At 47.2% G+C, this 26,346-nt stretch overlaps 1 protein-coding gene and 1 gene segment (V, D, J or C); both read left to right on the top strand.

The window, feature by feature from the left end:
* The window catches only part of LOC111171173 (T cell receptor beta constant 1-like), a 65,838-nt gene that overhangs the window by 29,920 nt on the left and 9,572 nt on the right, over positions 1-26,346 (top strand).
* On the top strand, positions 254-24,709 carry LOC111177438 (anionic trypsin-like). The gene is given in 10 exon segments (XM_089917300.1): positions 254-2,339; positions 5,039-5,205; positions 5,474-5,843; positions 14,666-14,800; positions 16,504-16,589; positions 17,583-17,836; positions 18,210-18,346; positions 18,626-18,701; positions 18,704-20,571; positions 23,571-24,709. Coding segments are annotated over 7 exon segments (1,008 nt in total). The 5' UTR covers positions 254-2,339; positions 5,039-5,205; positions 5,474-5,579; the 3' UTR covers positions 18,760-20,571; positions 23,571-24,709.

The following is a 26,346-nucleotide window of genomic DNA, read 5'->3' as shown; positions in this document are numbered from 1 at the left end:
TGCGGAGCACAGGCTCCGGACGCGCAGGCTCAGCGGCCATGGCTCACGGGCCCAGCCGCTCCGCGACATGTGGGATCTTCCCGGACCGGGGCACGAACCCGTGTCCCCTGCATCGGCAGGCAGACTCTCAACCACTGTGCCACCAGGGAAGCCCTGCCCTATCGTTTTAAAATCAACCTCTCCTCTCCTCTCCTCCCCTCCCCTCTCCTCCCCTATCCTTTCCTTTCCTTTCCATCTTTTTCCCTCTTACTATACATTTGCTACTCTGCTCAGTATCTTTGCTCTTTTTTTAAAATTAATTTTTATTGGAGCATAGATGATTTACAATGTTGTGTTAGTTTCTACTGTACAGCAAAGTGAATCAGCTATACGTATACATATATCCCCTCTTTTTTGGATTTCCTTCCCGTTTAGGTCACCACAGAGCACTGAGTAGAGTTCTCTGTGCTCTACAGTAGGTTCTCATTAGTTATCTATTTTATACATAGTATCAATAGTGTATATATATATCAATCCCAATCTCCCAATTCATCCCACCAGGCCCCTTCCCCCTTGGTATCTATACGTTTGATCTCTACGTCTTTGCTCTTGATTGAGGGCACTCACACATTCTAAACCCTTTGTTGAGGTAAATGTTATTGTCCATGTGCTGATTCCAGAGAAAGTTTGTGGGATTTGAGTTCTGTTCATTCAATCTATAAAGAGGAAAACTCTGATAAAAATCCATCTTTCTCTAGGTTCTCTGAATGGTCAGTAATGTTTTATTGAAAAATCCTGATCAGGGAAGGAATAAAGTATGATGCAGGAGGTGGTAAGAATTATGCTATATCTGAAGTTGCAGTGGGGCTTCCTTGCTTTCGTCCTCACATGCAGGGAGAAAAAGGGAGTTACTCCCAGAAGCTGTCCTAGAAGAATGAGAAAAACTTTCCCCAAAGGCCCTGCAACCTCTCATAGCATCTCATTGACCTGAATTATGTCTCATGTTCCTTCCTGACCCAATTACAACCAGGTTAAGATGATTTTGATTGACTTAAGTGCATCCAGGTCTATTCCTGGAACAGGAACTAGGGTCAGATTTGCCTAACTTAATGGGCAGTGTGGGAGAGAGAGAGATAACTAATCAAAGTCATCAGCATCGTCCTAGGAAGGAGACTGAGGAGATGTATATTGTATGGGTGACTCTAATAATCATTAATGCTGTTCACCAAGTATTTCTGGGGCCCACCTCCCTGGCACACAATGGGATCGTACTTCCTGGTTCCTGGAGGTTGGGCAGGGGGTGGGGCATGAGACTTGTTGCAGTGAGGGATTAGTAAGCAGAAGTGACAGGTGTCACTGCCAGGCCAGAAACTTTAACAGCCAATGTGAGGCCTCCAGACCTATCTTCAGTTCTGCTTGGGAGACGAGTGAGTGCTTGAGATGGTGACTCCTGCTTCAGCCTACGTTCCTGAATGAGGAGACCTAGGGCAGAGCCCCCAGACAACCCGTGGTGGAGATGAACAAGAAATAAACCTTTGTTTTTAACTCCCCCCACCAAAAAAAAATTAGGTTATATCCCTACTCACAATCAACTGGAGAAAGTCTCTGTTTATTTTTAAGAATGAAGCATTTACTATCCTTCTTGCAGCAAACATTGTCCAGACTCAGAAAATCAACTGCAAGAGAACAGAACAGGTATGAGCCTGTGAGTCTGTTTCCAGGGCTACCTGGGTCCTTCCCCATTACAGCTGCCATCACCCCAACTGAGCCTCTGGTAGAGAGAGCGCTATTCCCAGACCCAGTTCCTCTCCACCACTGTGCTGATCCGCAGTGCGCCTGCTTCTTCCAACATCTCTCCCCTCGCTTAGTTTTGGTTATGAAGCTAAACATACACCTACACCTGCAGGTCCACAGCCAGCGCACTGCTGTCTTTGAAGGGAGCTGCATTCAAGGACTCAGACCCCTGGGCTGGTCATTTTTTCATAACATTTGCGTTCCTAGCCCTGAAACTGCATTCCTAGGTCTCTTTATCTGAGGCCTTGGGCTTTGGGTAGAGGGCTTTCTCAGGCCCCTTTGCCACGGCCTCCTCGTGGGAGGAGGTGGGGGAACCCTGGGACACTTCCCCATTCTGACTCAGCGCCCAGTACTTCTCCACTCCTCGCGCCCCCTTCACACCCTTCTCCCACACCCCAGGGTCCAAGAACCTGCTGGAGGCTTTTGTTCAGGGCTCTCTCAACAGTGAGAAGACCGCCCACGTCTGTGCTGACCCCCGGACCCTGAGCAGAATGCCATTACATCAGGGAAATGGCACAGGGAGTCTGTGCTTTCTTCGGTTTTAGACTCTTGCTTATGCCATCACAGTAAGTAATTAGGCAATTTTCAGAAGAATTTAGGATTGCTAAAATAGAAAAAGATTTGGGTTTATTTTGGAAGAAAGTTTGGTGTATTTGACCAAGAGATTTTAATGTACTTAATGTTTCATGTCAAGAAAAATTGGATTATTCTATACTTTTTACCAGGATACTACTTTGTAAGGTTTAGCTTGTTTTTTGGGTTTTTTTTTAACATCTTTATTGGAGTATAATTGCTTTACAATGGTGTGTTAGTTTCTGCTGTATAACAAAGTGAATCAGCTATACGTATGCATATATCCCCATATCCCCTCCCTCTTGCGTCTCCCTCCCGCCCTCCCTATCCCACCCCTCTAGGGGGACACAAAGCACTGAGCTGATCTCCCTGTGCTATGCAGCTGCTTCCCACTAGCTCTCTATTTTACATTTGGTAGTGTATATATGTCCATGCCACTCTCTCACTTTGTCCCAGCTTACCCTTTCCCCTCCCTGTGTCCTCAAGTCCATTCTCTACATCTGCGTCTTTATTCCTGTGTAGGGTTTATTTTGAACCACTGTCTCTAGCATCTCCCATAGATGTAGAGGCTATACACACACACCATAGAAAAGGGTTACTGGAATATTGTTATCCCTAATATACCACATTTCCTCTATTATAAGGTAAATTGTTTTTCACAATTTTATTTTTCTAAAATATTGGCAAATCCTATATTCAATGTTCATTGCTAATGCAATAGAATTAACAACCACTTAAAAATAACAATTATGTTTTTAACAGTACATCTTTTAATAGATGGCATCTCAGAATCAAAGAGATAAGTTAGTTTTGCAAACATTTCTTTCTAGAGGTTCCTCGCTTCCTTTAGGGTATTTAGGCCTATGGTTCTCAGTCATCCACCGGCTTCTGCTCTACTAAAGCACAAGCAACGGCAAACGTGAGGCAATCCCTAATAGTACCCTTGTTAGCTTTTGAGCTTTGGTGTCACATAGACATGGATTTGAGTCCTGCCTCTGTCACTTAATCTCAGATTGTATGAACTTGTTTAGGTTATATAAAGTCTTCTTGTCTAATCTGTAAAATTTCTTAATCTGTAAAAATGCCTAAGTCGCCTAATTCACAGACTGAAATAACTCATATAAAGCACAGAGTAAGTGCTCAAAAACATTAGCTCAGTTTTTATGCAAGTGTTAAACTGTTTCAGGAAGTTACACGACAGAGGAAATCAACTGGATGATGAAAAAGGACCATAGCACTATTGTCAAATTTTACAGAGGGATGATCTGTCTCATAGTCCATAATGAGCTGAATTAGAATAGAAGAAAGCATATTACAAATAACCATTGATGACCAAAATGAGGCGGAGATACGACAGACAAATAGAGATGCAATGCATTTGAGTTGTGAATTAATTGTGAGAGACCTGAGAAGAAAAGAGGCAATAAAGATGAATTTCTGGGGACTTCCCTGGTGGCACAGTAGTGAAGAATCCACCTGCCAATGCAGGGGACACGGGTTTGAGCCCTGGTCCGGGAAGATCCCACATGCCGTGGAGCAACTAAACCCACGCTCCACAACTACTGAGCCTGCACTCTAGAGCCCGCGAGCCACAACTACTGAGCCCGCATGCCACAACTACTGAAGCCCGTGTGTCTAGAGCCCGTGCTCCGCAACAAGAGAAGCCACTGCAATGAGAAGACCGCGCACCGCAACGAAGAGTAGCCCCCGCTCGCCACAACTAGAGAAAGTCTGCGTGCCCTGCAACGAAGACCCAATGCAGCCAAAAATAAATTTTAAATTTAAAAAAAAAGATGAATTTCTGAGCCTAGACAACAAGATGAGTGGGGATACCATTTATTTTTTAACTAATTTTTATTGGAGTATAGTTGCTTTACAATGTTATGTTAGTTTCTGCTGTGCAGCAAAGCAAATCAGTTATATGTATAAATATATCCCCTCTTTTTTGGACTTCCTTCCCATTCAGGTCACCACAGAACATTGAGTAGAGTTCTCTGTGCCATACAGTAGGTTCTCAGTAGTTATCTATTTTATACATAGTAGTGTGTGTATGTCAGTCCCAGTCTCCCAGTTCATCCCACCCCGCCTCCCCGCCTTGGTGTCCATATGTTTGTTCTCTACATCTGTGTCTCTATTTCTGCTTTGCAAATAAGTTCGTCTGTATCATTTTTCTAGATTCCACATATAAGTGATATTATACGATGCTTGTTTTTCTCTTTCTGACTTTTCAATATGTATGACAGTCTCTAGGTCCATCCATGTCTCTGCGAATGGCACTATTTCGTTCCTTTTTATGACTAATATTCCATGTATATACATGTACCACTTATTAAGAGGAATGTATTCAGCAGTACGAGCCAGTTTACTGGAGTATGTATCAGGGAAGGAAGAATAAGTTCAATTTGGGACAACCAAAATAAAGACTCAGCAGACAGTCGATATTCTGAATTATGTTTCCCTAATATTCTAAAATTTTACCTTTAGTTATCTAAGGTCCATATTGCATACCTAGTCTTGCTTTACACCCAAGGAGTAGCACATACGTGGTGCTCAGTAGTGATGGATGGGGAGGTGGTGGACGCGTGGTGGATAGACTGCAATTGCAGGCTGAGAGACTTGTGAATGAAGATCCAAACTAAGTGAAGAGCCACACATCTCCACTAGGGGGCAGACAAGTCTCCATATTCTGCAGAAACTCGACTGCCTATGACAAGAAGGGAAGAGAGAGCCAGCAGGGATGAGCTACACAGTGGTGACAGAAGATGAACTTGAATTTGATGTCTTAGTGCCTTTTCTCTGGGAAGAGGCGAGGCCATCACCTAAAGATATTGACTCTTCTGCCACTTCTCCTGGGATTAGGTATGGCCTTATACTGGGGGGAAGTTTGGAGTAAATGTGGATGTTGGGGAGAGGAGTAGGGTGTCCGAGGCCACCAGTCAGAGGATGGGGGAGATGTTGGATTAGAGGATCCTGACATAATAACAGTTGGCAGAACAAAACCAAAGTGCAGGCAGTGCTACAGGGTTGTTTGGGGGCCAAGGTGGTATTGGAGCAAATAGTAAAAGACCTTCCTGCCTGGGGACAAGCTTGTCAGCCCTCATGAGTTTTTCTATCTCTCTGGAACTAGGCTCTGTGTTTGGTGCTCTCCTATCTCAAAAGCCAAGCAGGGACACCTGTGAATGCGGGACCTCCGTGATGATCCACTGTTATAGGTCGATGGCCAGCTCACCTTCATGTACTGGTACCGTCAATTTCCAGGACAGAGCTTGGTGCTGATGGCAACTGTGAATCAGGGCTCTGAGGCCACTTATGAGAGTGGGCTTACCAAGGACAAGTTTCCCATTCTCTGCCCAAACCTGCCATTCTCAACTCTGACTGTGAGCAATGTGAGCCCCGAGGATAGCAGCTCTTACTTCTGCAGCGCTGGAGACACGTGCTGGGCACAGATCAAAGGTCCCAGCAAGAAACCCTGCAACCTCCTACCTGGCTCCATCCAGGTGAGTCTGAGAACCCTGGGAAGCAGGCTGGAGGGGGGAAACCACAGCTCTTGGGCAAATGCAGCTCCCTGTGTACTGGTGGGTGGGGATGGGTGTGAATGGTTAGTCTGGGATGGGGAGAGAATTGGTAGGATCCGCTGGAGGGCCCCATCCACAGACAGTAAGAGTAGCTACTGGAGGTTGAGGATAAAATTTCTTCCAGAGGAATGTTTAAAAATATTCAGTAAAGACAATCAGATACAATTTGCCTTCAAGTGGCACACTCAGAAGTACGCTTTTAAGTATTTTATCTCAAGTCTATATTTAGCCTGTTCTCTATCGATATAGTTTAGAAGGCCCTTAGCCATCTTATCATACTGGTCCATCACACTGATGGCATTATGCCGATTGTTCTTGGTGAATGGAAATTGTAAAGCACTCTAGATACCTTGGTACGACATGTGCATGCCAGACCAATGTAGATCGGCAAAAATTCAGGGACCTGCCGATTTGGTGAGCTTCTGAGGAGTCCAGAGGTGTGAGATATGTTGGAATGTCCTCCAAAGTGAGGGGCCAGCTGCTGCATCTTACGTCATCTGCCATGGAGAAAGAGGCGCAACGCTTCATGGGACTTTCTGGATTTCGGAGTTAACATATACTACAGTTGGGTGTGCTACTCTGGTCCATTTACTGTGTCATCTGTAAGGCTGGGCCAGTGCAAGACAGAGTTCTGTAGCAGAATGAGGCGATGATGTAAGCTTCCCAGCCACCTGGGCCATAGACCGAGTAGCTCAGTTATTCTTGAAGTGCCCATGGCAGATGGGCTGCTCCTGGCATTCCCCAGTAAGAGAATCACAAGACAGATGCAAAGAGTTTTGGTGTAAAGCCATCCTGTCTGTCTTCTACCTGGCAACAACTATTCTTCCTTTGAAAAGCTGCTCCTGGCTGTTTACTAAATGCCTTATCACGGCATTCAGAACTGGGTGTTAGCTGATTTGCAAAACTGTGAAGTTGAACACGCACAGAGTATTCTGTTACTCGGAAAGTGTGTAATTAAGACAAGATTCAAGCACAGCTGGAAGGAGGCACAATTTGATTTCAAGAGCAAGTCCCGGTTTCATGGTCCACACTCCTATTCCACACCCACCTTACTCTCAATCCGTATGCAAGGTTTTGTGGGAATTCCCTATTTGCAGCTGAAAAACTATGGGGCTGTTTTCTGGGTAGGGTTGCATTTTATTCTGGAATGATCATTACAGTTTAACATAAGTATGGTTTTGAAAGGTAGTGGTAAAGGAAAATCTTCGCAAGGACCAGAACCTCAGTCCTGAAGAACAGATCTAGCCTGTGTTCAACTTTCCCAGTATCATCTAGATTCTAGCCATTCATTCACATTTTCCCTCTTTTTGCTTCCCTGTGCTGTGTTAGGGGTAATTCCTTTAGACTCTCTGTCCTATTTACTAATTCACACCTCAACTCCGTTAAGCCATTTCACCTTTCAACTTTTTTTTTTTCAATTGACTTTTTAATTTAAAATATATTTTCATTTCCAGGAAACCTACTTGGGTCTTTCTACAAATATAAGCAGTCATTTCTGAAAAATCTTACTCGTCCTGTACTTTTCAGCTATTTTATTTCTTTAAGGCTATCAAACTTATACTTGGAATTATCTGTTTGTGCCAACATCTGATGACTTTATGCACCTGGTTTTCTTGTGATTTCTGCTGCCTCTCACTCAGGGTGCCTTATTTCCTTGTGCATTGTGTAATTCAATATTATAAAATTTATCTTTGGGAATCCCCTAAATCCTGGCGTAAAGGTGGGCTTTCCAGAAAATATTTATTTTTGCCTCTGTCAAGCAATTGGGGTGCAACAGACCTGATGTTTTCTTTTATAATTCTCAGTGTCCATCTTCTTGGCCGTACAGTGTCTGTGCCAAACCCCAAAGGGCTGACTACTCAGTGGCCATGAATATTCAGAGGAAGCTGTTTTTTTTTTTGCATACGCGGGCCTCTCACTGCTCTGGCCTCTGCCGTTGTGGAGCACAGGCTCTGGACGCGCAGAGCCGTGGCCATGGCTCACGGGCCCAGCCGCTCCGCGGCATGTGGGATCTTCCCGGACCGGGGCACGAACCCGCGTCCCCTGCATCGGCAGGTGGACTCTCAACCACTGCGCCACCAGGGAAGCCCGAGGAAGCTCTTTTTAATCCTCCACCCAAAGCCAAGACCAAGAAAAATAATAGTCCTTGTCAGTTGCCTGTGGGGTTATTTTCTTTAGTTCGCCCTTTCGCTAACTGTGTAGCTTTTCCTGTAGCCTGGCTTTATGAAGAAGCGACCCCCTTCATGCTCCTAGTCCTGTACAAGTTCCAGTGGGTCTTACCCGGTTTCTACACATGCTGATTCTCTTGGTCACAGGGATCCATATGTGCACCCATTTGATCAGATGAATCAAAAGTGCTAGTTTACCTTCCTGTCCCCTGCTCCCTAGGAAATGGGCAAATTTACCTACAGATAAGCCTTGGGTTGTGAGCATCTTCCTATACAATGGCAAACTTTTCTCCTAAGGAGCAGTAAAACACTGTGGTTAGGGGCTTGATTTCTGTTCCCAGGCAGACCTGAGCTTAAACCTTGACTCCACGGCTTTATCACCAGGTGTAACCTTGACAAGTTACACAATTTCATATGCATATATATAATATTTTTATATATAAAATAAGGATAATAATGATGCCAAAACAGAAAGGTGTGAGGATTTTTACAAGAATGAGATGAAGTCTTCCATGTAAACCACATCTCACACTGTGCCTGGTAGAGACAAAACACACAATTTAGTTACTAGTTAAATGTATTTCTCACTGTAATGCATGAAATTTTACCATTAACAATTCCATCCTCAAGGTCAGGTATTGCCCTCTCTGGGAAAATTTTATTTATTATTATAATTGTTTCTCTTTATTTTAGCTATTTTAATAACAAAATTAATGCATGTTTTTTTGTGAAATACACAGTCTATTAAACTGAGGAAAATTAAAATCACCCATTTAAATAAAATTAGGTCATATGTATTTTATCATTTATTCTCTTAAGCCAACAATATTTCATGTCAAAAAATATACTTGACATTAACTTATAAGAATATTTCGGTGTATTGATCCTTTAAATATCCTTTAAATTGATCCTTTAAACCATCCTTTAAATGTCAGTTTTTACAATTAAAATTAATAGCAAGGTAAATATCTACATGCTAGATGATAGGGTAATTTAATTTAAAAAGCAGTGGTTGTGTGTGTCAATTTATTTCTGTTATAGACTCAGCAGGGAATGACGGAAGCCCTGCTTACCCCACCTTCACAGGGCTGGCATCTTCTTATTCAGGTTCTCAACTCAAATGCTATCTCTCCAAAGACAGCGTTCCTGACCTTCTTACCTAATATAGCACTTGTGGACCCAGCCACCAGTTACTCCCATTTATTATCACTTTATCCTATTTTAATAACATCTAATCACCATAGTCTGATATAAATATACAGTTGATCCTTGAACAAGGTGCGGATTAAGGGCGCTAACCCTCTGCACAGTTGAAAATCCATGTATAACTTTACAGGTGGCCCTCTGTATCCGAAGTTCCACATCTGTGCATTCAACCAACCTCAGATCATGTAATATTATAGTATTTATTGTAAAAAAAAAATCCATGTATAAGCAGACCAGTGCATTTCAAACCCCATGTTGTTCAATGTATATATACATTTTTAATTTACTGTCTGCCTCTCATAGCTATACCTCCTTACATATGTGTGGACACGAACACACATAAATACACATAGATGCCATGAAAGCAAGGACCTTTTGTGTCTTCTTCATTGCTGTTTCCATAAAGCTTAGAGAAATTACAGGAACATCACAGGAATTCAGTAAATATTTACTTAGTGTTATGGACTGAACTGTGTTCCTCCAAAATTCATATGCTGCAGTCCTAACCCCCAGTCCCTCAGAATGTAACTGTATTTGGAGATAGGATCTTTAAAGAAATAATTTAAGTGAGGCCATTAGAGTGGACCTTAATCCAATCTGGCTGGTGTCCTTATCAGAAAAGATTAGGTCATAAAAGGAGAGACACCAGGGACGTGCCCACAGAGGAAAGGCTACATGAGAACACAGTTAGAAGAAGGTCATCTGCAAGCCAAGGAGAGAGAAGCCTCGGTAGAAAACAACCCTGTTGACACTGTCGACGAAAGTAATCCATAAACAATCTGTAATAGGAATAGAAACAAGTTTTATTTGAGCCAAACTGAGAACTATAGCCCAGAAGACAGCCTCTCAGGTAACTCTGAGGAACTGCTCCAGAGAAGCACGGTTTTCAACCCAGTTTTATATCTTGTCAGAACAAAGAACATTAAACAAGTCAGGGATACAGTCCTTCAAGGTTTAAAACAAAACAGATCAACACGTACAGTGAGTCAGTATGTCCTTGGTCCCTGAGAAGGAGTCTTATCATCGAAGGAGTATCAGCACTGGTGTCCCAGGAAAAGAGGCATTTTATGTTTTAACATAGACGTTTTTACTTCCAGTCACTGCGCCCTTTTCTTTAATAATTAAAGCAGATGCACAGTACATGTCTGATGGGCCACAAATAGGCTCTTTTTGTTATAGCATAAAATTCAAATTAACTCATGTATAAGCCAGAATGACGTCTCCATACCTCAGTATGTGAAAGTTTCTTTTATGAACACCTTGATCGTGGACTTCTAGCTCCCAGAACTGTGAGAAAATAGATTTCTGTGGTATTTTGTTATGGCAGCCCTAGCAAACTAATACATTGAGTAAATAAATATGATTCAGCAGAAAAGAGAAAAATTTGCCAAGCCATGTGGACTTCCCTGGAGAAAAACTGTACAAAAATCATCTGAGTTCAGGCAATGTAAGGCCACTAAAAATGAACTAGATTGTTCCAACGGGGAGGGGACAGAGGCTTTTCACCTTTCTGCTTGAGGAGAATGGTGGCCCCAAAACGTGTGCCAGCTCCCTCTGCTCCACCCACCCCCAGGCTGGGAAAGGGAACAGATATGGTGGGTTCTAGAGAGGCAAGCCCAGAACCTGCTCAAACACAGTGGCCCTGAACATGGACGGTCCTCAGTTTGGAGCTGTGTTGGTTCCTGTGTGGACTGAGCACTCAGTTCTGAGACTTGGGAGCCTTTTGAAGATCCTCCTGGACAGGTCAGCCTATAGGAAGTGGGCTGACCAGTTGGCTGCCTTCCAAATGGACAACAGAGTCTAGAGTTTTTAAAAGCTAAATGAGTGGAGGGAGCTCAGTTGACTGGGCTTACCACTGAACTTGACTTGTGGGGCTCAATCTGGATCTAATATGATTTAGAAAAGTAAATACACCTGTCATTTATTAAACTCTGCGTATCATGGTACAAGTCGTGGCTGCTACAATAACAGCCACGTGGGTATTCCCCCCAGACTCCTTACTGGCTCTCCTCTGAGTACTCTTCAGTAGACTCTGGAGTCACTTAAGCAGCATTAAGCCCAGGGATGAGACAAGGAATGACTGCAATGTGAACAAAAAGACCATTATAGTATAGGAACCAATCTATCTTCAGATAAAAAGCTTCAATTGCTAGAGACTCCCCCATTCACCCCTCTATATCAGCCTGAAGACTAGATAAAATGTGCAAGTAGACGTACCCATCTTCCTTGCTTCAAGGTGGGAAGCAGGAGAGGGCTGGGGAGGAGAAGCAGACTACTCCATTCAGCCAACCAGCCTATGCCCAGTCTGTGCCTCTAGCCTCTGTCTCACCCTTCAGTGTGTTTGGATCACACAGACCACCCCTTCACTACCCAGATTCAGTGATTCCCAGGTTGTGCCATTCAAGAAAATAGTTCTTAGTGGATAAAGAGAAATTGCACAATGGGCAAAATACATAGTTTAGAAAAAATAATGGAGGCGGGAAGGAGTTGGGAGTTTGGAGGAAAGACAGCAGAGAATTTGACAATCTGATTGGAGCTGGTAAAAGACCCTGGGGGGCCAAGGAGGAGTTGACTAAGAGCTGAGGAGAAATACCTGAGCTGGGGGGCTGGGGGAGGGAAGTATTTTTTAAAGAGAAACTAATGATTTGGAATCTGACAAAAATCTACTTTTCAGACCAATAGGAGATCTGAAAGACTCCACTATGTAGCAACATGATGGGAATGAACTTAGCTTCCATAGGGAAAGGTTCTGGTGTCATTTATGGATTCCTTAGCTGGGTGACCCTGGAGAAGTCACTTAACCGCTTAGCTTTAGAGTTTTCATTGGTAAAAAGGAGAAAATGGTATCTGTTGCCCAACTCATGAGGCTGTGTGAGGATCAAATAAAGGGAAGGGAAGCCAGACGTTCTGTGGTAGAATTTACAGGCTCTGGAGTTGGCCTGCCATGCTTAAATCCCATCTCTACAGCTTACTGGCTGTGTGACCTTGGGAAAGTTACTTCACCTCTATAAAGCTCATCTTGTCATCTATAAAATGGCAACCCCGTAGGTGGTTGTGACAATAAAGTTAAAAAGGTCCATGAAAGACTCACACACGTTTGGTATAGTAAAGCACACAGAAACCATCCACCATTATCATAATGAAAAGCCAGTGGCTTGATGTGCCAAGAGCTAAAAATCAACCAAGAGAATGTCTTTTTTTTTTATTAATTAATTAATTTATTTTTGGCTGTGTTGGGTCTTCGCTGCTGCGCCCGGGCTTTCTCTAGTTGCGGCGAGCAAGGGCTACTCTTCATTGCGGTGGGCAGGCTTCTCATTGCGGTGGCTTCTCTTGTTGTGGAGCATGGGCTCTAGGTGCGTGGGCTTCAGTAGTTGTGGCTCGCGGGCTCTAGAGTGCAGGCTCAGTAGTTGTGGCGCATGGGCTTAGTTGCCCTGAGGCATGTAGGATCTTCCCGGACCAGGGCTCGGACCCGTGTCCCCTGCATTGACAGTCGGATTCTTAACCACTGCGCCACCAGGTAAGTCCTACGAGAACGTCTTAGAGAAATAGACAAAGGAATCCAAAATTCAGAATGAAGAGTGCCAGGTGCTGCAGAGTTTTATTCAAATTGAGTTTGGGCAAATGTGGACTGGAATCCAACCTACACATCTGAGCCTAGAGTATGAGGTAATGGTTTCCACCTATATCTATTTTCTCTGCCTGTAAGGTGACTCCTGATACTTTGACCAAAACTCACCTCATACTGTATTGCGGGTGTGATAGTTGATTCTAAGGGGGAGCGCAAAGCATCAGGAGAAGGCTAGTCTTAAGGCTTTAGACACAGAAAAGCCCAAGCAGTTGGGGGTTCCCTTTCAGACAGAGTCAGAGCCACAAAGCACCAATTCAAAAACTTTCTCCCTTTTCCCAGGATAATTTCCTATCTTCTACCAAAGATCACCTCCCCGTACCTGTCCAGGGCATACTGGTATCTACAGCAAGAGTGTCTCCTTATCCTCTAAGACAAGGCTTCCTATGAAGACCCCACAACAAGGGGACAAAACAAAATAGCATATTTCATGATATTTATGAAAGAGCCTCTATTATGGAGGCTCCACAACCTGAGTGAGCTACCTGTGCCTTCGATGTGGCCCAGAGGGGCCCAAGGCCATGGCAAGAGAGGGCTGTGAGGCCAGGTGCCAGGTGGATGATTAATTCAAGCTTCTCTTTCTGCCAGGGAGGCAAGCATCAGGAGGGATCCGGAGGTAGTTTGTCCCTTGATTTGACCCCTTAGCTGCCATCTGCAGTGATTCCCATGCTTCACAGTACTTTCCCCGTCTTCCAGTAGCCTTGAGGCCAGCTCTGCCAGTTTTAGATCTGTATTCTCGGACAAGACAAAGCCTTTCTGATTCTCAGTCTCATCCTCTGTAAATGGAAATAATCTTGTTCTGCACACCTCGTGATTAAAACATTTATGAAAACTGAAACTTGAAACTCAACACAAATGAAAATCAGCATAGCACTGCTACTTGTGTGTGTGAAAGCTCTTTTGTTTAAAAGCTGTCAGGCACTGTACAAATACAGCAGTATTCCTGCCTAGATATGAGTCCATCGTGTATCAGAGGGTGTGCAGTGAGCATGGGGAGAGCTCTGAGCAGTGCGTGTCCTGTCCTGGAGAAGCTGGCTTCCAGCCGTGCCAGACACTGAATCAGAAGACACCCTGTGGGTCCCTCTCCACCCACAAGCCCCACCTGCATCTCCGCCAACTAATTCTGTTTCCATTTACTCTATCCCTGCAGCCTACTTCCTGGCTCACCGCCAGTCTTCTGAGCTTTTCTGACTTTGCTCACCATTTCCAGAACATTCACTCATATTTACCTTTCTGAGAATTCATATGTGAACTCTGCCTACTCCTGCCTGTCAGGAACCCTGAGCTCAGAAGAGCTGAGGAGGAGAAGCCTCGTCATGGGAAGGCTCCTCGACCTGGTTCACGTCATTAGACTCAAGCACAGACACCAGTTACATCTCTATCCCTCTGGCCAGGTTGTGCCTCAATAAATTACAGAGCTGTGTCTTGATGGCTATGGCAGGTTGCAAATTGAGGTCATTTCTGGCAAGATTCACCCTGCACTGAGCCCAGCAAAATAGTCCCACTGCATCAAAAATAGAAAATTCCAGAATTCCCCCACCTTCAATGTTGTTTTCAATCACCCAATACTCAACCTTTATCATGTGCCAATTTCTCCACCTACTGCCAGTTCCCTGATCAGGACCCAAATGTACCATTGTTCAAATGTTTTCTAATATCTGATCTGGAGCATATAATTCTAGCTCAGGCTAGCAAGCTCCTAGCGGGTGGTGGCGATCTTCATCACCGATCTTCATCACCGTCAGGGCAGATTCCCATGGCGACCAGGAGGCTGCTTAAAGAGAACCCATGGCAGCATGGGCGATGAGAGAGACCAGTGTCTTGATAGTGAGGAAGACGAGCAATGTGGTAGTGGACTTCCGTGCCCCCCAATGCACCAGGTAAATACCTACTTACCCCTTGGACCCTCCTCCTTCCAAATGTCCCCCTTTCCACCAGCCTTGGTAGGAAGGAAGCCAGCTTGAAAGCCCAGACTCACAAGAAACTCTGCTTCTCCCATGTCATCACCTCTTGATGTTGGGATCCTGGTTCCCCAAGGCTTTGGATCTGACCTTCCTACCCAGTGGTTTAGACTTGAGAAGGGTCTTCACGTTTATGAGTATGACTTAGTCAAGACTTCTTTCCTCCCATGGGACCAGGATACTGGGCAGCCAAATTTGCTACAAATATCGGCCCTTCCTCATGTCCTTAGCTTAAGAAGGCCCAGCTGTGACATGTGGGGTCTTAGCTTTCCCTGTTGCCCCCATCCCAGAGTCTTCCTTGGAATCAGCTTGTCTTCCTCCCTGCCCTCAGATGCTGTTTCCTTATCACCCATAAGTCATGCATCCACAGAGGGGCCAAACATAGTAGAACTGATGCAAGACTCCAGGAAAAGGAAAGCTGCAGGTGTGTTTGTACAGGGTTGGGGGGTGGTGACCCTCCACCCTCACCTACACACGCCCTCCCTCTCCTTGGGAGGTATAAAGGCTCTCCGTCAGCCACTCAACTACACTTCTCCACCATGAATCCACTGCTGATCGTTGCCTTTGTGGGAGCTGCTGGTGAGTCCCATGCATTGCTTTGGGCCCCATTCGCCTCTGTCCTGGCAGAGGTACATGCTCCACCATTCCTGCTACCTTTCCTGTTCTACCTGTGCGCTGAGATCCTACCTTCCCTGTCTAGCACACCTCCTTCCCACTCTGGGGGTCTCTTTAAGCCTCATTCTCTCACCTTCTGCCAGACTCCACTCCCATCCCCCTCATCCATCAGTTTCGGGGCTTTGTTGGGAGAGGCGAGAAAGGGAGACCAGGTGGGGACGGTTTGTGAAATGAGCCAGGACTTGAGGCTCTAGGATAGCTCCACGGTAGCTGTTCCTAACCTCGGATGCACCTGGGGAGGTGGAAAGATGACTCATTCCAGTCCTATTAATTGGCCTGAGGTGTGGCCCATGCATTGACCTTTTAAGCCTCCCAGGTAGTTTTCAGATGCCCGGATGTAAAGCCACAGCTGCAAATCACTGTTCTATTGGCCAATAACCGTAACTACCTTTGTCCTGCACAGTGGGTCCCCGGCCTCACTGCGCAGATGTGAGCTACAGGAGGAGCTGGCTATAGCCAGGGCTTCGCGGTCAGATCTTCCTACTTAGGCCATTCCATCATGACAAGCCGGGGCTGAAATTGCAGTGGGGAGTAGACAGGTGATGAGTAAGAGAGAGAAAGAAGCATTCGGTGGGTGAGAGGACCCCATTCAGACCCTATCGCACTGAATGCACTGTGAGGAGGGTTTCTTGTCCTTGGCCCTAGGGGAGGTCTGGGCCTGAGCCCCTGCAGGGTCCCTAGCTCTGTGCCCTGCAGGCACACAGAGCAACTCGGGAGAACTACCTCTGTGAGACAAGCGGGGGATGCTCCCTCGTGGCCTCCCTCTCATCATTGTGCTCCTTCAGGAATCCTAATTAGCAAGGTCCAGCCGCGGGGCTCTGGGCTCCAACCCCAACCCTCCTGTTGAATTGGCTTCTCCCTTCCTGTCTCAAGTTGCTTTTCCCATGGACGATGATGACAAGATCATAGGGGGCTACACCAGTGCAGCACATTCTATCCCCTACCAGGTGTCCCTGAACTCCGGCTACCACTTCTGCGGGGGCTCCCTCATCAGTGACCAGTGGGTGGTGTCCGAGGCTCACTGCTACAAGTCGTAAGTGCTGGGCCCCTGGCTACAAAGCCCACTGCCCAGGGCCCTCTGGAGGAGCTGGGGTCTGTGTAGGGGTTGCTGAAGTTGGGAACGATGATGGGGAAGAGAAGAAGTTGACGATGGCAGCTGACTCGCAGGAGCTGCGGGTAAAGAGGGGCACCTGATAGGAAGCCGCTGACACCCCAAATCAATAGATCAAACAGCAAGGGCTGCGGGTCATAAAAGCAGGGACGGACCATTTTGCGGTAGGAGTGGCCAGCTTGAAAAGCAGGCAAGGACCTCACACCGAGTAACCTTTGCCAGGTGGCTACAGGTTAAAACCACCTGAGATATGTTAAAAAAACAAAAACAAAACCAATAAAAACAGTTGCCTAGTTCCTATTTGACTCAGAATTTTTAGGAAGAGAGTCTGAGTATTGGTGAGTTTATAACTGCCTCTGGCAGATCTACTCTCTGGGCAGAGCTGAGTATCACTGCCAAGACCAAGGGCTTTCAAACCTGAGTGTGCATAAGAATCACCCGGAGGGCCTGTTAAAACACAGATTGCTGGGTCCCACCCCCAGGGTTTCTGATGCAGTAGGTCTGGGGTGGGAACTGAGAATGCGTTCCCAGCTGAGGCTGATGCTGGAGGTCCCAGGGCTGCACTTTGAGAAGCGCTGGATTAGATCATACAGGATGATGGCGCTTAGCAGAGCAAGAACAGAGGGAGTAGAAGTCACCGCGTGTAGTTCGCAAGGTTGCAGAGGATGAAGGATGCCCGGGGAACTCGAAGTGGCTCGGTTGCACCCACGGCACTGAATGCATGAGAGGCATGGGGAAAGGCGGCTGGAAAAGCAAATGGAGGAGCATCCCCACGGGGACCCCTTCACGGCCTCCCTGACCCACTGCCCCTCTACTGCCCTGTGACATTCCCACACCACCACCTGCGAGCAGGGAAAATGCTGGGGGACGCAGGGATGTGGGCAAAAGGCCTTTACTGTGCTTCGCCCGCAATAGCCGCATCCAGGTGAGGCTGGGAGAGCACAACGTCGACGTCCTGGAGGGCCGTGAGCAGTTCATCGACGCGGCCAAGGTCATCCGCCCCCCCAACTCCAGCAGCTGGACTCTGAACAATGACATCTTGCTGATCAAACCCTCCTCGCCTGCGGTCATTGACGCCCAGGTGTCCACCTTAGCTCTGCCCAGCGCCTGTGTGCCCGCTGGCACCCAGTGCCTCATCTCTGGCTGGGGCAACACCCTGAGCTCTGGAGGTGAGTGGGACCCTCACGACTTCACCCTCCAGCCTACCCACATTGCCCAGAGCTGAGCATCCCCTGAGCTGGGACCCCTTTGCTTCCAGTCTGCAAATTCACATTAAGTGCCTACTACACAAAGGGCTCTCTGCTGGGTACCAGAGAGAGGCAAAGTGTCAAGGAGTTGAACCCGAGAATCAAAAGACGGGACAGATGTAGCCCTTGCTATTAGCACCTCTAGGGAGGGGTCTGCAGTGAGCTTTCTGGGAGTTGAAACCCATCATTCCTTGGAGGCCTCTCCTGGCCGCCCTCAGGGTTCAGCACTGGATTGCCATCCCGTCCTGGCCTGACCCACATTTTCCTTTCCTTGATCTCTTCCTGCCCCTCAAAGTCAACTACCCCGAGCTGCTGCAGTGCCTGGACACCCCACTGCTGAGTCAGGCTGAGTGTGAAGCCTTGTACCCTGGACAGATCACTGACAACATGGTCTGCGCCGGCTTCCTTGAGGGAGGCAATGATTCGAGCCAGGTGACTTGACCCTACCACTCTGAGACCCCTGCCCAGACACACAGGCCCCCTGGGAACGGGATTTGATTGCCCGGGGCTGTGGGGCTGGTAGAGGAGGTCCCTGGGCGGTGGTCCCGTGGAGAAACAAGGGAGGCCAGTGTGCGTGGCATCTCTTCACACTGTGGAGAGATGTGGAACCACAGAGCCGACAGGAACGGGGTCTTGTAAGGTTCAGACTGTGTGTGGCTCTGGGTCCCTTCTTCTCTCTTTATAAACCTTGTCCCACCGCTTCCTCCCCAGGGTGACTCTGGCGGCCCTGTGGCCTGCAACGGAGAGCTCCAGGGCATTGTTTTCTGGGGCTCTGGCTGCGCCCAAGAGCCAAGGTCTGCAACTATGCGGACTGGATTCAGCAGACCACCGCTGCCGACAGCTAAAGCTCCGCCCCGCTGCCATCATCGTGCTGATAAAGTGACTCTTCTCTAACTGCCCAGCTCCGTACCTGCTCCCCCCGGCCCCTTCACTCCGGGAAGCATCTCCTCCCATCTGAGGTCAGACAGGGCCCCCTTACAGATGAGCAGAGCGCCCCACTTCCCAAACTGTCTTCCATGGCACACTGGTATAGCAGCATGTAAAGAGAAGGAATCCAGAAAATCGTAATCGCGGAGGTTTCTAGAGGAAAATCCGTTTCGGAAAGGCTGCATTGGCCTTTGTACTTCTCTGGGCCTTGAGTGCAGTGCTGACGTGTGCGCACATAGGCATGGTCTGTAAGATCCCATACTTCGTCTCACTGCTACCCACACCTAGGGAAGCACCTGTGCCAATCACCTTGGCCTCTTCTGAGTCCCCTCCAAGCCCCAGCTTATGTTCTCTCCTGGCAGCAGGTGACCCCGTTGGCCCCGATTTCCCAACGACCATCTCACGTGTCTGAGGAAGACAAGAGCTCCCTGGTCTCCATCCCTCAGTCTCCTGAGAAATCTGCCTTTTGTTCTCCCCATGTGATGGTACTGACATGAATATGCCATACTGAGTACTTTATAGGCACTTTCAGATTTAGTTCCCTCTCCCCTCTGGGGTGGTTATTATTCCGGCAGTACAGACAAGGAAACAGAGGTTCAGAGAAGGTTATTAATTTACCCACATCCCTCATCCAGCAAATGGCAGATCTGGAGGGGTTTTTTTCCTAATTTTAATTATGCTTTATTATTTGACCTACACGCTATTTATGATTGTATTGATTAATTTTTAATTCTTTTCTTTCTTTTTTAAACCCCACATTTGTTTATTTATTTACTTTTTTGGCTGTGTTGGGTCTTGGTTTCTGTGCGAGGGCTTTCTCTAGTTGTGGCAAGCGGGGGCCACTCTTCATCGCGGTGCGCGGGCCTCTCACTGTCGCGGCCTCTCCCGTTGCGGAGCACAGGCTCCAGACGCGCAGGCTCAGTAGTTGTGGCTCACGGGCCCAGTCGCTCCGTGGCATGTGGGATCTTCCCAGACCAGGGCTCGAACCCGTGTCCCCTGCATTAGCAGGCAGATTCTCAACCACTGCACTACCAGGGAAGCCCAGATCTGGAATTTTGAGTCCCTATTTGCCTGGTCCCAAAGCCCAGCCCCTGCTTCCCCTACCCCATCTCATGGGCTCTCCAGCTGCAACTATGGTCCATCAACTCTGCTGTTCACCGTCTCTCCAGCGCATCCCCTGCCTCACAGTACTTCCTGAGGGATGCTGGTCTCCTGCCCGCCTTCTAACCCTGCACTTAGAGAGGTCTGGCCCGTTATCTGATTCCTGGTTAATACCTTTCCTGATCTCTCACATTTTCAAAGTAGAAGGCAAGTTCCTCATCGTGGAGATGTAGGGTTCTTCCTGCTCTGCCCCTGCCTATGTTTCCAGCCTTGGTCTCCTCACCCCTCCCCTCCCCTGCTGTGCTCCAATGCTCAGAAGTCCTGGGGGTTTCCTCCAACAAGCATGGACCTCTGACCTCTAGCTCTGGACACTACTGGTCCATCTGGTTTGATGCCCTTCCCACCTACCCCTTCACCCTCTTCAGAAAAGTCTTTGACCCTCCGTGGACCCTCTGGTCTGAGTAAGGAGTTCTGCTTTTCTTCCATGCTTTCTTCTATCACAGTTCTTCTCACGCTGCTGAATGTATATGGATGTATCTACCTTGGCCTTCAACCATGAGCTTCTTCCGGAAGAAATCTCGCCTTACGCATCCTGGGAATCCTACTGATTAAACAGCAGCTGGACTAAGGTAGGCACCCCACGATCGGATGAATGAATGAACGATGAGCTAGGAGTGGAGGCAAATGTACTGAAGAAAGGAAGAGCTTTCCAGAAGAATGGTTCTCAGAGTGTGGTCCCTCGACCAGCAGCACCAGAATCACGTGGGAATTTAGGAGAAACGCACATTGTTAGGCCCAACCCCTGACCTACTGAGTCAGAAATTCTAAGATGGAGCCCAGCAGCTTGCTTTTAACAAGACTTCCAAGTCATCCTGAGGGATGCCAGAGCTTGGGAACCAGTGTGGTAGAGAGACCCCTAGACCAGTACTCTCTGTGAAAACACCAGTCACGGACGTCTCTATTAACTATATGCACCGTGACAAAGCTTTACGTGTATTATTTATGTCTTTACATATTTATTTATTACGTTACGTGTATTATTTATGTCTCACAAGAGCTCCGTAAGGGAGATGTTATTTTATTTATCATCATCATTCCCACCTTACAGATAAGGAGACTGGAGTTTAAAAAGCTTCAGTAACTTGCCCAAGGTCCACAGATGTAAGTAGAGGGCGTGGGTGGGAGCCCCGCAGTCTGGCTACAGGAAATGACCTTGCCTGAGGAGCGGGGCCTCAGCGGCTCAGGTACAGTGCCCAGCGGAGCCCCCGGAACTTAAGTGAGGAAGCCTGGTGCTAGTCCCAGCCCTGTCTCCTCACATCCCGCACCCTTTGGCCTCTTCAGATTTCAGTTTCATCTGGGGAAATTAGGAGACAAAGTTTGGGTTCAAATGGGTCAATTAACGTACTTGAAAGTTTTCAAAAATTACACATAGGTGTTATTTGCGTATCTCCTCCCTACATCCCAACACACAGCTTGAGAAAGGCACACAGGTAACTAACCAGCTTCCCCTCGGATCCCCTGATCACTACCCACATTCTTCTCGCCCCCTCAGGTGGCCACGCTGACAGTGCCGCCGCTTAAGTCTAACAAAAAATAAGGAAAGGCTGCCCCCTGCTGCCCAAATGATGAATGACCTCACTCGGCACCTGCCTGACAGGTCTAAACTCCTTTCACCCCACCCCACCCCCCAAATAAAAGCTTCGCGGGCACTTGGGCTACTAACGGTGTGTGACACAGTGGCAAAGATCTGGGACAAACCCCATCAGGATAAAAAGTAGTTGTGAAACCAAGACAGGGTGGTGTTCTTTGTAAGTCCAAATCGGGATGAGAGTCCCCAGCTAGATGGTCAAAAGGAAACCCTTACTTAGGGAGTAAATTCGTGACAGGCAAAAAGGGTTAATAAGGAAAATACTATATGGAACTAGATCAAAGTAAATCAGTACATTGATGAAAGTTCCTCAATGTGGAAAGGGAACAAGAAAGAGGCCTTGCCACCTTCCGACTGATAAAAGCAATTGATGACCTTTTATTGGGCTACTGTGAGACCTGTCACTATTCCTGAGTTAAATAAACAGACTGTCTCCCCTTTTTCCCTAAATTCTAAGAGCCGTGCCAGTTGCGGCCAGCTCTCGCACCACCAGACAGCGCTCTGCTGTGCTTCCAGCTGACAGCTGCCCTTCTCAAGGACAAGCAGTGGGTCCCAGGACTGGTGCAGAAGTGGAAACACCCAGGGTCACTTTGTGCTTAATTGTTTATTTAAATGCAAATTAATAAACCTAGAGATTTTGAGCTCAAAGTATCCTGGGGACTACTCAGAAATATGTATTTTTCACGAGCCTCCTCGGTGATTGGAGACTCACTGAGCAAATTCAAGACAGTACAACAGCTTCTTGTATAAACTGGTCTTCTTTGGAAAAAACGAGTTTGTAAATAAAACAAGTATCTTTTTTCTCTAGTGGCAGATTTTAAAATATCGCTTAAAGCAGTATTTTGCTGTTGTTTTTCTTTTTAAATTTTATTAAGTTTTACTTTAAAAGTAAATAGATAATAGCTATGTTATCTATTTAAAATAAAATAGCTATGTATGGCTCAAAAATCAACACAATGAAGTTGACACTGAGAAATGTTAATTTTCCTTATACTCTGTGTCCTCCACTCATTCCTTTTTTTTTTCTTAACGTCTTCATTGGAGTATAATTGCTTTACAATGGTGTGTTAGTTTCTGCTTTATAACAAAGTGAATCAGCTATCCACTCATTCTTAACAGGTAATCATTTTATCCATCACTTTTGTATCCTTCCATTGTTTCTTCGTGCAGCATCAAACAAACAGAAGTATAATTCGTATTTTAATAATAAGTATTATTCTTACTTTGTTAGACAAAGGTAGCATACAGGAGCCTTATTCTACAGCTTGTTTTTATCCAGTTAACATTATATCTTAGAAAGCTTTCCATAGCAGTATGAAACATTTTCATTCTTTTTTAGCATTGAATAATATTCTGTGTGAATGTTTCACAATTTATTTACCCAATCCCTTACTAATGGGCACTTGAATTTTTTCCCAATCTCTTTGCTATTCCAAATAATGCAAATACTTTACACACTTTTTTTTTTGTATGCAAGAGTAATTACAGGATAAACTGTCAAAGGTGGGATTTCTAGGTGAAAAGGTAAGCACATTTGTAATTTTTATAGATATTTCCAAATTGCTCCCATGAAGAGTTGTATTATTTTGCACCCACTGGCAATCAATGTGTAAAAGTGCATATTTCACCAGAAACCAGCCAATAGAACGGTCTTCCATAATTCAATTTGTCAATCATATTGGTGAAAAGTGACATTTCAATGCAGTTTTACTTTGTATTTATCATTGCAAGTTTTCTTTTTCCTATGGTTAAGCACCATTTGGATCTTTTTTTTTCGGAACCTCTGTTCTTTGCCATTTTTATTGGGCTCTGGGTTATTTTCTAATTGATTTCTAGGAGTTCATCGTCATGGGGAGATCAGCCCTCATGACGAGAATCACTAATGCTTTCCCCATACTGTCATTTATCTTTAGATTCTGCGTCTATTTCCCCCTGTAAGCGTGTTATCATTATGTGATCGAGTGTCTTTTTTTCTTCTAGATGTTGTCATAGTTTAAAAGGCAACGAAAGGAAGCGCCATCTAGTGAAATGAGATGCAGACCACTCAGCTGGAGGTTCAATTTCAAGGTCATCTCGTGCAGGGAGAATAAAATATCTACCAAAAACTTAAAATGTTTCTGCCCTTCAGGGAAAAGAGGGAGAAGACCTTGACCGTCATCACTTGGCCGTGTGACTGTATTTGAACGTCCCTCGGGCTGTATTCATTCAGTTCTCCACACCTGGCTCCCCCAGTGCCCTCCACTGGACTCGAATGTCTAAAGTCCACAGTGAGAAGTGCAGTAGGTGATGACACACGTGGTCCCCCCTCACCTCTCACTGCTTAGAAATACAGCTCTCAGCTATCACTTTATCTACCCCTGGGAAAGCCCTACCTCTATGTAGCTTGTGGCCAATTCTCCTTCAGACCACCCTGGAGGTTCAGAATTGGGCCAACGGGGCAGAATCTGGGTACCGAGTGCCGAAAGGTGTGACCTCCGGTGTGGCCAGCATCGGAGCAGTCCCGAGATAGAAAGGGGCTGCTACTATGACGCCAGCTTGCAGAGGGGCAGATACCAGGGAAAGCAGCCCCTGATGCAAAGACACACGGCTCTGAGGGGCTAAGAAGGTCCTGAAGAAAGGGCATGAGCACGAGGAGGGAGCCCCCTGGCCTGGTCCGTCCTCCCCACCACTTGCACCTGGGGTGGTGATGTCACCGCCTCGCCCTCCAGTGCCCTCACAGGGGCAGCTGCTCTGGTGGTTTCTCCCAGACTCCAACTTGGAGGGGCAGACGTATGGGAGGAGCCGTTTTTGTATAAAGCTGTAACGTTGTGAGGACAGGGGGCCCACGGTGATTCAACCCTATGGGAATCCTTTACAAAAACCTTTCTGCCTGTCCCAATTCCCACCGTCCTTCCATTCTTCTCCCGGGTCACAGGCCCAAGGGTGGTTTGGGTCAGAATGTCTCCACCTTCCCCCCGTCCACCTGTCAAGCCCAGACCATGGAGAAGGACAGGCCTGGATCAGAGCTGAAGCTTGCAGGCAGAAAGGCCAGACATAAGAAGATGCCTCTGTGGCCTCATGGGTGAAGGCCTCAGAGAGACCCCTTTATCCCACCCTCCCCCTCCCCCCACCCAAGGACAAGGTCAATGGGAAGGTACATGGGAGGTGACCGTTCTATGAAGGAAGAAGCCAGCACTACCCAGCCCTCCGGGGACAGTCACGGGTCTCTGAGACCCTGCCCTCCTCGCCAGGCCCACATCCTTCTGATGGACCCTCAGGAAGAATCAAAAAACAGGGCACAGGGCTCTCTGGATGGACTCTGCCCATGCTCCGTGGCCCCAAGAGTCAAAAGTCGAAAACATTCTTCTGTACAATATCTGTAGAGCACAGGAGGGGATTCCTAGTCCCAGAGTCCACCAGGCACCAACCAAAACCCCCTCCTCTCTGCACTCCTCGCATTTGTTTTCCTCCTTACTCCGCGTCACTGTGCAAACACTGAAGTCTTCTTCGGAGAAGGCACCAGGCTCACGGTCGTAGGTAAGACATAATCCAGGCCTTTCCTGGCCCCTTGTAGGGGAAGGCGGGTCCCAAGTGTGCATTGTAAGGCGGCTGTATTCTGATGTGCTATGACTATACCTTCGGCCCAGGGACCAAGCTGACTGTTGTAGGTAAGGCCAGGGTGTCCAGGTGGGTACCACGAGGGAGCACTCTCTCGGGGAATGTGGGAGGGAAGAGATGACCCAGCTCCTGGGTCTTGGGGCCCTGGAAAGTTCTGGAATGGTATGCAGGGTGTTTGAAGGGGGCTGGCGGCTCTGTGAGGGAAGGGAGCCATGAACACCCTAACCTCTCCCAGAATCCCAGCAGACAAGGAGAGGTTTTGAAGTGAATCTGGGAGGCTGTGCTTTGGAGACACCTACTATTTTGGGGAAGGAAGCCGGATCACTGTCATAGGTAAGCTAGTCAGGGCTGGAGGGCTGGGAACCTACAGGGAGGGGCAGGGTCCAGGTGGAGCCTCCGATAGGGGTGCCTAGGTTAAAGCATGTTTTTATCAGAAAAATCTGAATTCTCGTCTTGATGAATTCTTATCTTGATGAGATGGACAGCCTCCATCTCCAATAGTTTCATAGACTCGCTGTGTCAAGCCTGGGTCTCCCTACCGAGAGGCAAGTAGTCTCAGCTGGAAAGGGGTCTCCGTGTCCATCTTCCGTCTCCTTGGAGGGTGCCCATCACGGCCACGGTAGATGGGAGGGCGTCTGGCCTTGGATCCGTCAGTCCTGCCGTTTCTCTCCCTCGCGTAGAAAGGAGATGGACACAGGAGAGGGGGGTGAGAAGTCTCACAGGGGGCCAAACTGGTCCTCTGACCGCAGCTTTTCTGGTTGTACAGTTGTCGCCAGCTCCACCTCTGGGGGTTAAAATTCCGCCAAGGAAGGGGACAGGAGGGCTGCAGGTGGACGGGCGGAGGGGTGGGGAAAGAATGGGAGGCGCAGGCACCGTCTCCCTACCGGGCTTTCGCGTCCTGTGACTAATGAGAGCCTGTATTTTGGCAGCGGAACGAAGCTTTCTGGGCTGGGTAAGTAACGGTCTTCCCTGGGAATGATGTATTGTAAGGCTGGAGTTCTAGAAGTTCCCTTTAGAGAAGGCAGGGACTGAGGACACGGCAGAGAAAAGGCAGAGAGTGTGGGTGAGTGGAGAAGGCCCTAGGACCCCCAGGAGTTCTGGGGAGAAGCTCGTTTCTGGAAAGAAGGGCCCCATACCGGCCGCTCTGGGGTTTGCCACG

Source organism: Delphinapterus leucas, chromosome 9 (assembly GCF_059928025.1).
Source record: "Delphinapterus leucas isolate spDelLeu-1000000601 "Yukka" chromosome 9, BTC_Dleu_Yukka2, whole genome shotgun sequence".
NCBI classification, from domain to species: domain Eukaryota; kingdom Metazoa; phylum Chordata; class Mammalia; order Artiodactyla; family Monodontidae; genus Delphinapterus; species Delphinapterus leucas.
This window is presented reverse-complemented; position numbering and strand designations above follow the sequence as displayed.